We start from the raw sequence: 13707 nt of genomic DNA on the forward strand, positions 1-13707 counted from the left end.
GGAAGGAAGGAAGGAAGGAAGGAAGGAAGGAAAGGAGGAAAGAAGGAAGGGAGAAAGGATAAAGGAAGAGAAAAAAGAAAAGAGACTAAAAAAGTCTAAAAACACTTCATTGTAAGGCCTACTACCAGTATGGAAATCTGAGGTCAAGGAAAGGACAATAATTGCTGTTATAATGTCCAAAGGGATATCTGTCCCTCTTACATAATCATGGACTTTAAGAATGACCTCATTCTCAATTATTTTTCATATTTCATTTAAAATAGTGTCAAATTCTAAAAAGCAAATGAAACAATGTATGCAAATAGCTACCTTGTAAACTTTAAAGGATCATATGAAATCTGCTATTTTTATTTTCTTTAAAATAATAACTATACTGTCTATCTATGCTAGCAATGGTCTAATTTTTTACATGAAAGGAAAAGGAACTACATATTTATTTTATTGTTATAACTAACTAACTCATGGACAAGGAACCTCCATGTAATGATTCAAGTTGGTACTTTCTCTGAAGCTCATGGTCATAGAGTTGCCTAGAGCTCAGGGATATTCACTCATTCTTACAGTAAAAAGGGTTTCAATGAAGTTTAAAAAGTAAAATAATATTCTGGGACATACTAAGTAATCTTACCTGGTACATATAACAGGTGGGGTGAAGATCTGTGGAGAAAGGTCTGGTGCACTCTGTGTATATGTTAGGATTCTGTGAGAGCTTAAGCCTTGTTTGGGAGTTACTTCAGTAGATTCTGGAAATTGCATTGCAGAGATTTTGCTGATTGGACTATTGACTGGGCTTCCCTGAATAGGCGAAGGACTTGGGGATGAAAGAGGTGAAATTTTAGCTAGAACACCTGAAAATAAAATAAGAGTCATTTCACTTATAGAACTTTATGATGATTCAAAATTCAAAATCCAAAATCAACTTTGATATAATAATTACCAGAATATAATGAATCCTAGTAGGTCACTAACTGATAAAACATTCAAGGTTCTGTTGGATAATGAATTCGAATCTGCTCTCAGATATTACCTACTCTCAATCTAACACATAAAACATGTCCTGCCTGAAATCAGGATGGTTGCATTAAAAAAGACTTCCAGAGTGTAAGACTTACATGACCAGAGCATATAATAGAACTTTAGAACATTCAATGTCTCTCCTCTTTTTGCTTTTTCTTGTCATCACACTCTAAGAAATAGGATTTTTTTCCTTCTCTTAGAAAATTTTTTTTTAGGTAATTTCAAAGGTTGAAATTACCTAGATTCATTAAGTATTATTACTCAGATTACTTAGATTAAATTACTTAGATTCACTGAACAATTGGCATTAAACAGGTACATACTGTTTTAAATCATAAAAAAACCCTAAGTCTTTCACAGTTGATCATCTTTACCATATTATTATTAAATAATAGGTTAGTATGGTCATTTACTATTGTGTATTATGTACTTAATCTGTTCCATTCATCTACCACTCTATTTCTTAGCCAGTACCAGATTGTTTGATGATTCCCATCTGCTCGTGGGTTTTTTTCAGGGATTTTTAAATTAATTTTTCCAAGATGGTGTTATGATTAAATTATATAAGTATTTTTCTTCGGTTGATCTGGGCAATGTCTATATATTTTTTGTAAATATTCTTCCACTTTACTTAGATTATAAGATTTATTGGCACATAATTGAGCAAAACATCTCAAAATAAATGCTATAATTTCCTCTTCATTGGTGGTGAATTCGCCCTTTTCATTTTTGATACTGATAATTTGGTTTTCTTCTTTCAATTTAAAAATAAAATTCACCAGTAGCTTATCTATTTTATTTTTTATAATACCAGATCCTATTTTTATTTATTTTATTTGTGAATCCAATGGTTTTCTTACTTTCAGTTTTATTAATTTCTTCTTTGATTTTCAAGATTTCCAATTTCATGCTAAATTAAGATTTTTTTGAGTTTTTATTTTAATGTGATTTTTAATGTTTTCTTTTTTCAGATGCATACCCAATTATTTGATCTGATCTTTCTTTCTTTTATTGATGTAACCATAAATAGAAATTTCCCCCAAATACTGCATTTGCTATATCATAAATCCTGGTATGTTGTCACATCGTTGTCATTCTCTTTAATGAAATTATTCATTATTTCTATGATTTGTTCTTTTACCATTTTATTCTTTGTGATTAGATTATTTGGTTTCCAAATAATATTATCTGCTTTTTCATGGTCCTTTATTGAATAGACTTTTATTGTATTGTGGTCTAAAAAGAATACATTTAATACTTTTGCTTTTCCTAAGTGAGAAATTGATAACATGTATCTCCTAATAACATTTTCATTATTATGACAGTTAGAAGGAGTCTACATACACAGAGGGAAAGGATATGAGTCAATCCTGTTGGAATGATTTCCAAAAAAGTTTACATGTGAGAAAGAGAGGTATTAGGAGAAGGGAGAGGTAGAATGGGGAGATTTTTCTCATGTAACACATGTGTCCAAGAAAAGCTTTTATAGGAAAATGGGAGAAAAGGAGTAGTCAATGTTTGAAACTCACTCTCACAGAAATAGTTCAAAAGGGGAAATATACATATACATATATGTATATTTCCCCTTATATATGTGTTATATATATATATATACTCAGCAAGGTATAGAATAAATTCAATAATATTTTATATTTCCATACCTTTCAGTCAATGATGTTATCATCAAGGTTTAGTACCTGTAGAGAATCATTTACAAAAGTCTGCGTACTACAATAATCTTTTTTTAAAAATATATCCTGAAAATACACATAGATCATTCTCACAAAGACTTTATGAAGATGGGAAATTACATATACAGGCAAGTAGTTATTGATGTTTTCTTTATTTGCCTTTAGAGGAAGGCAATTTTCCTCATTGAAAGACATCAGTTAAAATGCTCCCATTTTCTGCAAGAAATCTTTTCTAGTCCTCCTTAATCTTAGTTTCTTTTCTTTGAAATAACTCATTTTTTTACTCTCTTCCTCCACCCTACCCTCTCTCATTTATGTTCTTTCTCTCTCTTTAGACCATGGGCTCCTACAGAGTATGGACTATATTTTCTGTCTTTCTGTGTATCTTGAGTACATATTAAGGAGCTGACTGATTCCCAAATGTTTCCAAGGCTCTGTTGGCTTTAGTATAAACTTGCTAGATATGTACTTTAACTGGTCTAGCTGCTTTCCTCAATTTCATCTTTTTAAGTAACATTTCTACTTCATAACACAGCAGAGACTGAAGGGTCCAAATGTGGTAGTTTCCGCTGTCACTAATAATGAAAAAAGACTGATATAAAAATTATGACAACTTTGTTCTATTTAATACTGATTTGTTATTTTCCTGCCAGTTTCACCTATGAATACATTGAAATGATGTGGGCACAGTTGTGTCTCATGCCAAGCTTTAGAAAGACTTATTTTGGTTTCTAGTGCTTTTCAATCTTTTATGAGGTGATACGGCTTGTAATCTTCTGCCATCCTTCAACATAATGTCTAACAAATTAGTGTGTATCTTAATCTTGTATTACCCTTGGATGCCACATCCTTCCACTTGGAAAGAAGATGAAGTATTTGTTGGCACAAAGTGTTTTCAGAGTACCTCTGCATTCCTTGATGGGTTGACTGCTTTATACTAGTTGAACTTATACAGGAAATAGAGGTTATCAATGTCAACATCTATACTTTATTCCCGTTTTCTTTTTGACATGGAGAGCTTTTTAGATTGCTAAGGTTGAAACTGTGGTAATGATTTATATTATGTGCTCATTTTTAAACTTTTAAAAAATAATTGGATGTTGACTTTGACTTCTTTTTTCACGAGGCAAGAGACTGATGGCATCAGCTCTTTTTGATGTGGCTTTCAGCTGGTATTGGAGGACCCGGAAAAAGCAGGCACTGCAGGGAATCCTTCATTTCCCAACCTTCCTGCCAAATCATTCTTTCCCCTTACTAAAACTGTATGTTGCCCCCACCTTCCCATCATTATTTGCCACCATGAAAAGGAATCCAGACCACTCTCTCCACTATAATAACCACTGGGTGCATTTTCTCCTTCTCAAAGGTAATGTCTTAAGTCTAAGTGCACTACTGTCCTAATGGGGTACATGGTTGTTTTCACCATCTGAAGGCTTAAGGAGTCACCAACTACAAACAGGCCTCTCTAATCATTTCTGTGATGATGTAATTATATGATCTTCATCTTCCCAGATCCTCCTATTTGCCTTGCTACTACATACTCCAAATCCATCTGATCATTTGAAGCTTCCCAAGGATGTTTAAGTCTTCTCTAAAATCTGTTCCTGCAACTCAAGTACAACCAAGACTTTCCATCTGCTCTCCAGCAGAAGTTTCCTATAGATATTTTCTCCACTCAATTAGAAAATGAAGTTCTTTAGGTGTAGGGACTGGCTTGCTTTGTTTCCCTAGCACTTAGCACTGTCTTTGGCCATAGTAAATGCTCAATAAATGCTTTTAAAAAATCATTCAAGACATAAGAAACCAGTTGTTTCTTGTCTTATTAAGATAGCTTCATTTTTGTGACATTCTGCACTCATATTCAGAAGCTTCCAATTCTCTTTTGAAATTTTCTTCTATATTGAAAATTATTTAGAAATATGAGACAACTTCAAAGATTTGGGCTCCTTTATTGATCAAACCTGTGCCATATTTTCCAACATACATTTGCCTTCTTTGTCTTTGGTTGTTCAGTACTGGTCATTCAATGTTAAACAAAAGATTTACTGAACCTTTGTAGAGGGACATTCAATAAGGATACAAATAGAGAACACTTGAAGCTGATTCAGTTTAGCAAAGTTCCCTTATCTGAGTTGTCCACAGTTTTGTTATAGCCAAATATCAGAGAGCATCTGGAGTTCTTTGTGACTTACTTTCTATTCAGCTGACCAGGAAATAATATCAACAGCACGAACAATCACATCTTAAATTGTCTTACTGCCTTTTAAGTAAAAACTAGCCTAACTTGAATAGAGGCAAGTATAGAATATTGTTCCTTCCACAAAAGGAAAAAAATTACATTGAAATATAAAAGTGAAGACAAAAAACCTGAAATTTCAAAGAAAATTAAAATATAAAATACTGAAAAAGAACAAAAAATTTCACAGACCCTAAATTAAGAAGTTCAGAATTAGGAAAGTGGCTTATTCAAACTTTACATACTAAAATGTTATTTAAGAATGTGAAGTAGACTTATAGATCTTAAAAAATAAAAAATATAGAAAATAACAAAAATATTCATCTAAGTTTTGTTATTGAATGAAAAAATATGAAGCTAAAGAAAATAAATGCTATGAATAAAAATTAAAAGTGATGGGGCTTGGATTTTAATTTTTCAGTGGAAATATTAGAACTTAAATGGTGTATCTAGTAAAGTATATTATGTGGTTAAAAACATCTGGATTAAAATAAAATTCTGATCAACGATATGTCAGCTTACTCGTATGTTTTGCTTCTCTCACTTTTGTTTTCTGATCCCATGAAAAGGAAAATGGGCTTGTACTAGCTTGTTTCCTTTATCTGGTCTTAAAAGACAAAAAAGAATATATGATCCTTTTAGCTCCTTTTTTAAGAATTGAGTGAAGCCTGAGAATCTAAAGGATTATGTTCTCTTATCTAATTTATTAAATAATTAGGACTAAGAGCAACCTCCTTGAATTATTCTTTACTCATCTCTCACTGAACATAGAATCAGAGAATGAAAAGGGACTTCAAGAGATCATCTGGTCCATTACTCTCCTAGTATATAATAACAATAAAACACTATTTCTGTTTGGTTGAGGCAACTGAGACTCAGACTGGATCAAATCATATATTAAATAAATGGAAGAGACCTCAGTCAAAGTCTACTAGCTTCTGGTTCTCTGCCTATTTATATTTCTTTTATGCCTTTACACATTTTATATTGTTCTTTAGTATTCACATTGTATAAATGGAGATTTTGAACCTTGGACTGCATCCCCTATAAGTCCCTTAGTATTTCCCCAAATTCCCTTTAATCTCTCCTGAACCTTCACGTTTGCATGGTCATGTTATTGTTATATAGTTGGCTGTAACTCCTCCCTCTTTCTTTCTTTTGCTCTTGGGAGCTGGCTGGTTAGTAACCTTTAGCTAGTATTTTTTGTTAGTTTATTATTAATAAAACTTTATAAGAATGAAATATTTAGTTATTGAATATTAATTTTAAAATTCAGAACATGAATTATAAGACAATTTGTATTTACTTCTATATGATTTCAAATCAAGGTAATGAATTTTTTAGTTATCTTCTCTTTAGGTGCTCTGTAATAACTAGCTGGTGCAGTAGGTAGAGGGCTGTGTCTAGATTCAGAAAGACTCAATTTCCTGAATTAAAATTTAGTCTCAGATACTTCCTAGCTGTGTGACCCTGGGCAAGTCCCTTAACATTGTTTACCTCCATTTCCTAATATGTAAAATGAGCTAGAGAAGGAAATGGGAAACCACTCTAGTACCTTTGCCAAGGAAACTGCAAACGGGGTCACAGAGTCTGGAATTGTTGAAATGAATGAATGAACCACCTCCACCACCACAACAGTCCAGATTTCTAAGGCAGGGAGTATTTCTAAAAACAGTGGGTCATATTTATTCAGACAGAGACATCAGATTTCCAGGAAAATATTTATCTTTCTATTCCAGTTTAATAGAAATTTGTCCAGAAATTGCTAAGCAAAGGGCTAAATTAGAACAATGTCATCTCAAATGCTGCACCCCTTCAGTTTTTTAAACTTTATGCATAGCCTCAACTAATTTCCTAAATATCTGGCGATTAATTTGTTGTTTTGGAAAGTGACTTCGTGCCACCTTTGACAAGACTAAACTTCATAACCTGAAAGAATGCTTTCTAGTCCTCTTCTTATATGGTGTATTTTCTCAAGTCAATTAGGATTTGCAGTCATCTTATCATTACTAATTTTTAGTAGTTGCCAGCTAATGTCCTCAGAGAAATGTTGCTAATTCTTATAACATTTTTTCAAAGTCTATTACAGTCCTTGGAGCTGGTATATTAACTAAACTTAAACAAATAAGCAGACTTCAAGACTCCAGAAAGTTGCCTCCTAGGACTAAAATTAAAACAAATATTGTGCCAGATGGAATAGCTTTGCTCCTCTGTCTGTTGGTTGTGCTATTTGTCTGAATATTTCAAACATTTTAACAAACTTTGATCCTGACAACACCATGAAAAGAAACAGTACTTTGATTTTGTAGGAAAAGGAGACTAAGATACAGATGAATGAATTCACTTGTCCAAAGTACCAAAAAAGTATTTTATGAGCACTACCGAATGGTGTTTTGCTATTATTAAGCACCTTGACTTTGTCTCAGTATTTCATTTTAAGTATTCAAATTAGAAAGCAGGAGGAATGCAAGATCTAAACCTACCCAGTTCTAAAATTAACATATTTATTTACATTATTCTTCAAGAGTAGGAAGAATTCTTTCAAGCTATAATAGCTAAGAGAGAATAGTGCACAAAAGCATTTGATATGGTAGTCAGAAAGGCCAGAATTCAAATGCAGGCATTTTAATATCTTTGTGATACTGAGTAAATCACTTAATATTAATAGCTGTCTGTTTCTTCAAATGTAAAATTGGAATAATAACACCTATCTCTAAGGGTTGTTGTGAAGATAAAATGAAATAATATTTGTAAAGCACTCTGTAAACCTTTAAGCATTAGAAATTAGATTTAAAGAGAAAAGCTATACCAAAAAAAAAGAAAAAAAACCACAACCTTTCAAAAATAAGATACATTTCTCTCTCTTTTCAGATGATTTAATTTTGAAGAGATATCATGTGGTAGTAAATAAAGACCTGCACCTAATACCTCATTTCCAGGAAGACTTCTGTTCAAATCTTTCTTCTAACATATTGTCTATATGACCATAGACAACTTATTTAAATTATTGGTGTTCCAGACAACACTCTAATTAGACACTTGATGCTAAGAAAGTGTCAACCATGCTAGAATAAGTTTCTTATTTGGTGCCCCAAATATCAATGAAATCATAGGTCTAGTTCCCCATTCCTATCTCTAAAAGTATGCTATACTTGAGGTTGGAAAATGTACTATATATGATATCCCAAGTTCTTTTTAAGTATTATGATCCAAAAGTACTACCCATCTAAGTGTATAAATATAATTTTATATTTGCAATGGAGCATACTGGTTAGAGTGCTGGCATTAAATCTGGGAAGATCAGAATTCAAGTCCTGCCTCTAACAAATATTAGCAATGTCTTCCTCAGAACAATACTTAGCTTTTTAGTGCTCTGGCCAGCTCTTTTAGACTAAGTTTTCAGGGAAGGTTCCAACCTTCTTTGAAAGAAGAAATTTTCCCTTTTGGGAATTAGTTATGCCAACAGATTCACAGGCTCAATCTTTATCTTTATTCTATGCTTATGCCAACTTAAAACAAGCTTTGTGAAAAAGTATAGCCAATAAAATATATTTGTATGATTCAAAGTATCCTGCAATGAAATATTTATAATGAAAATATTTTAAAGAATGCAACTAGAGAAAGAGTAAATTCCAACTCCTTTGAGTAATACAGCCCTTAATTCCTAATTTATGAGAGCATGAGAAAATGTGTGTCATGATACAAGTAACTTTGAGCAATCAAAAGAAGATAAACAATTCTGGAGGAAATTATTTAAGTAACTCCATCTGTATTTGTGTGTGTATGTGTGTGTGTGAGTGTGTGTGTGTGTGTGTGTGTGTGCTGTAAAAATTTTCTCAGTCCAAGTTTAATTGAACAAGAAAGAAACCAGAAGTTCTGATAAATAAAAGTTTCTGCTATATTTTCACAGGAAAATGGCTTGGTTAGCTCTCAGGTCCTTCCAAAAAAATAAAAAGAGAAAAATTTTGAAAAAAAATTTGAAATAAAATGACAAATTAAAATAGCAATTTTTTTCTTGAGCTTTTGAAAAGTCATTTCACAATTCAGCATTTTAATGAAGAAAACTAAGTTTAACTTTGGGGAGTGGAGATAGTTGTAAGTTTTGCCAATTGGTGGAACCAATTTATAAGGGTTCAGGAAATAACTACTGCATATGAGATAAATAGGAATTACAGAAGTTTTTAAAAGTGCCATGACATAATGTCAAAGCAGTATAGTCAATGATTTGCATGCAAGAGGAGCAAAACTGAAATGAAAATATATGTCCAAAACAACTATCTCTATGTTTTAATCAACAAGTTCCTGCAGTTCTGTTTAATTCCTCTAACATTTGGGACTAGCTAACAAGACTGTGTTGCAGTTCCCTGAAGAGTAAGATAGTCAAAACACTTAATGTAGATTGGTTGAGACAGCAGCCAAACATTTAGTTGCTTTGTAAAAATAACAGACCGGGTACCTCCCCACTCTGGAAACTTTCCCTTTATCTATTAATGTTTTTATTCTTGACTTTAAGCCCACTTTCTATCTCTGGTTTGTTTTTCCTTGTTTTTCTCTTTAGATTATCTCTAGTTCAGCTCTATTTGCTTCCGTATTCATTCCAATATTATACATAACTTTCTCTTTATCTATTCCCTTTTCCTGTTTGTTTATTTAGATAGGCCCAGCTCCTCTCAAATTTGGGATTATGAAAGCTAAATCTAGGTTGCAGGTCAGACTTTAGTTGACCTTTCTTCAAAACCTCAGATCAGAAGCCCTTACCCTGTTTTCTAAACCTTTACTAGGCCAAGCCCTATTCATTCAAAAAAGAGAGATTTAATTAAATGGAATACTTAGATAAAACAAGGGGAGGATGGAGAATCTCCCTACACCCATAAAAGTGTACATTCCCAAAGGTTTCCATAACATGTGTAAGAGAAGGAACATTTGTAACTGTGATAACTCATTAGTCCAGGATTGGAATATTTTGCAGACAAGTGGGTTACCTTAAATATTCAGTATAAAGAAAATTATTTTGGAGAGAGAATTAAATTATATTTTATGACCTGAACAAAGCTCAAGGATTGTTTGGCTACAACCAAAATATACAGTTTAAGATTTTCATATCTCATATGGCCATGTCACAGTGATAAATTTCTATCTAATTTGTCCTAATTTGTAAATTTATTTCAACCAAGCAATTCAGTTTATTTTTTAAAGAGGGAACCCAGCTTTTCCCAAGAAGAATTCTAGAAGAGAGAGAGTTGAAGTTGAGAAGAATAGGGCAACAGATCCTGTTCATGAGTCCTTAGAGAAAAATTGCTATTAATTTCCTTACAATTAGAACTAAGAAGGAAACTTAAGAATTTGTAAGTATGCCAAAAGATGAGCTATTGATTTTTTTTAACTCCCAGAATCATAGACTTTCATAGTTCAAAATGACTTTGGAAGCCATCAATTCTAAAGTATAGTAGAAAAATTATTATCTCCATAATATTACTGACAAATTGAAACTTCTAGATAAAATACTAAATTTAAGGATCTAGTAAGATGCCTAAAACATTAATGCATCTTGTGAAATGACTTTTACAATTTAAAGATAGCAAAGCAAAGGAAAGCATCCAATAAAATAGAAAGTCTAGTATTGGGCAAATTAATACATTTTTGGTATATCTATGATTCAGTACAACTATTTTGGAAAGCAATTTGGAATTGTACCAAAAGACAATGATTAAAACATTCATCGTCTTTAGTCCTATGGCAGCTAAGGATGGAGGACCAGGCCTAGAGTCAAAAAGTTCTACTTTATTGTGTTCAAATGTGGCTTTATTAGCAGTGTGATCCTGGGCAAGTCACTTAATTGTGTTTGCCTCAGTTTCCTCATCTGTAAAATGAGCTGAAAAAGGAAATCACAAATCCCTCCAGTATCTTTGCCAAGAAAACCCCAAATTGGGCCTCAAAGATATCACTGAATAAGAAAGACAATAACAATATCCTTTAATCCAGAGATTCCATTACTTGGATAGTCATTAATAAGAAAAAAATCCCCATAAAAACCAAAATTGATAACATAGTTTTAGTGACAGCAATGAACTAGAAACAAAGTAGATGCTCACTGACTCAGAAACAGTCAAACGAATTATTTTACAAAAGTATAATGTAGTATTTTTGACACAATGTGATGAATAATGAAGCATGAAAAGACTTACAAGAACTGATGAAATGACACAAAGAAGTAAAGCCAAGAAAACGGTAGACAGAATGAGGATAACAATAGAAACTAAAGAAAAACAACAACCATACAATAATCAGAAGTGAATGTTCCAAAATTACAGAGAATATGCATGACCCTAAAGAAGCATAGGAGAAGACAATCCTTCCCCAACTACTATGCAGTTGATAAATATCCATAGGTATGGAATGTCGCACATATTTTCCAACTTTTCTAATGTATTAATTCATTTTGCTTATTTTTCCTCTTTTGTTGTTACTTATTACATGAGATGTTCCTGGGAAGGGAGAAGAGGAGAAGAGAGAGTGGGGGAAGTATTGGCTAAATAAAAAAAATTAAAATTTATATTAAAAAATGTAGCAATTATTGACATGCCCCATAGGGAATTTTTCACAAGGAACAACATAATATTTTGTGTTATTTAACTAGTAGGAATTGAATGCTTTTAAAATTCTTTTTAGGGTTATAAAGTCTGAAGGGGAAAAGAACCTTAGACATTATCTAATCTAAATCCTTCGTTTTAAAGCCAAAATATGTAAGGCTTAGAAAAGAAAAAATTCACTTGTCCAAGGACACACAGTTATTAAAGAGCAGAGTAGAAATGCAAACCCAGGTTCTCTGATTCCAAATCTACTCTTATAATGTAGTTGCTTCTTACCTGAAATGTGGTATATGTGTGTATGTGTATGTGTATGTATTTTGGTTGTTTGATTAATACTAGTTATTGTTGTTTTTAGTATTATGTTCTTCTTGAGAAGAACAGGACTTGTTCTTCAGAACAGGCTGACAGCCTCAGAGGAAAAGTTGTTGGCTCTCACCAGCAGGTGAGTTAGAGTACTATCACTCTAAATTATCAAGTATATACCTAAAATAAAGCTTTGTCCTATTCTAGAGTGATCTTCCTAAGAGGCAGGTATTAAGGATGAGGCTAAGACATGGAATTAAGAATATCTGGTTAAATATATAGTTTAGTACCAAGTGGTAGGCTTCCAACTATGGAGCACAGAAGGGAGGAAAAAGGTCAGGAGTAGGAGGAAGGACTACAGTACCTAGAACATAATGGAATCTTAATAAATAATTTATTCAATAAAAATAATTAATCAATAAGCATTTATTAAGCACCTACCAGGCACATTGCTAAGTGATAGAAATGCAAAAAAGAGGCAAAAAAGTAGTCCCTGCCCTTGCCCTTGAGGATCTTACAATCTAATGGGATTGAGGATCCAATCTGACTTTTATTTTGTGTTAACAAGTTTCCTATTTCAAAGGTCCCAAGCAAAATTTAGGAAATGCTATTGTTGATTTCGAATTTAAATTTTTCAAATGTTATTCTTTAGTTATCAGTTGTTTTCTTTCACTCACATCTCCCCGATTAAAAATGAAATCCTTTTTTAAGTGTTAATTACAAATTAATAGATCTCTAGTGATTATGAGGTGTGGGGTTACTTGAAAAGTATTTTTGTATTTTCATAGATAGGGCCAAAAAAGCCATCTAGTGTGACCTATCTCTCTTATTCTGACTCTAGTTTGATATCTACGAGACTTCTCCCAGGAAGCCCTAAGTCTTTTAAATATAACTTTATGCAAGAGGAGTAATTAATCATAAATGGTACTACAAGTTTGGCTGAAATGCACTCTCTATGCAAATGTCATGTTTTACGGGGCCTGCTGCACTAATTGCCAAACCTGGGGGAGAATTATGATGTATGTTAATAATTCATTAAAAGCATTTGCTTTCCCCTTACCATTTTCTCAAAATGTACACAGAAAAAAAGCCCAGAGATAAGAAATAATTCCCAAGTTCCACTTTCCACAAACCTGTTGTTGATCTGATCTAAAAAGTCCTTAGACTAAGGAAACTTTTCTCTAGTCATTCTTCTAAGGGATCCCATTAGAGATGGAAGGGATATCAGAAAAAATCTAGTTCAAGCAAGCCCCCACCCTTATTTTTATAGCTGAAAAAATTGAGGCTCAAAAAGTTCAAATGACTTCAGAGGTAGAATTTGAAACCAGGCTTTTTTGTTTATTATTCTTGCCAAAATCAGAGAGGCAACACTGAATTGAATAATGACAAGTTTCTGGGTTTTCTTTTCTTTTCTTTTCTTTTCTTTTTTGATCATGTTAAAAAGTTCTAAGGAGAAATAAAAACATTTTTCCTTTAAAAACACAATATGTTAAGAAGTGGTTTGGATATGTAGACATCTTCTTGACTATATATGGTTTTATTAGTAGTAATTAGTATTTTTCAGCTTAAGAGTGATTTTTCCAAAAAAAGAAAACATACTCATTGGACTCAGTAGATTACATGCACGTTATTATTATTTTTTTGTCTTAGTAGATGACGCTATTCAGGGTAATTCTTTAGCTTGGACACCGACTGCAATTTGCCCTATGGTTTGAAACTATGAAGTCTTGTAAAGCTCATCTTAACTATATAATAGAGTGTGGTTCCACACTCAGGGTGGTACATTAAATGCCGAGTAGTGATAGACTGGGATGAAAGTATTTGTTTTCCTCTTACCAGTCAAATCAGAGTCCAAAATACCATGTCAGGA

General features: G+C 32.6%; 1 protein-coding gene across 1 annotated transcript in view; it reads right to left on the reverse strand.

Annotated features, from left to right (window-relative positions):
• The window catches only part of PDE3A (phosphodiesterase 3A), a 321482-nt gene that overhangs the window by 58093 nt on the left and 249682 nt on the right, over positions 1-13707 (reverse strand). The window contains exon 6 of the mRNA XM_044678475.1: positions 629-848. Coding sequence (XP_044534410.1) covers positions 629-848 — 220 coding nt within the window. The remainder of the gene's footprint in view (positions 1-628; positions 849-13707) is intronic.

The sequence above is a fragment of the Gracilinanus agilis genome, chromosome 5, assembly GCF_016433145.1.
Source record: "Gracilinanus agilis isolate LMUSP501 chromosome 5, AgileGrace, whole genome shotgun sequence".
Lineage (NCBI taxonomy): Eukaryota > Metazoa > Chordata > Mammalia > Didelphimorphia > Didelphidae > Gracilinanus > Gracilinanus agilis.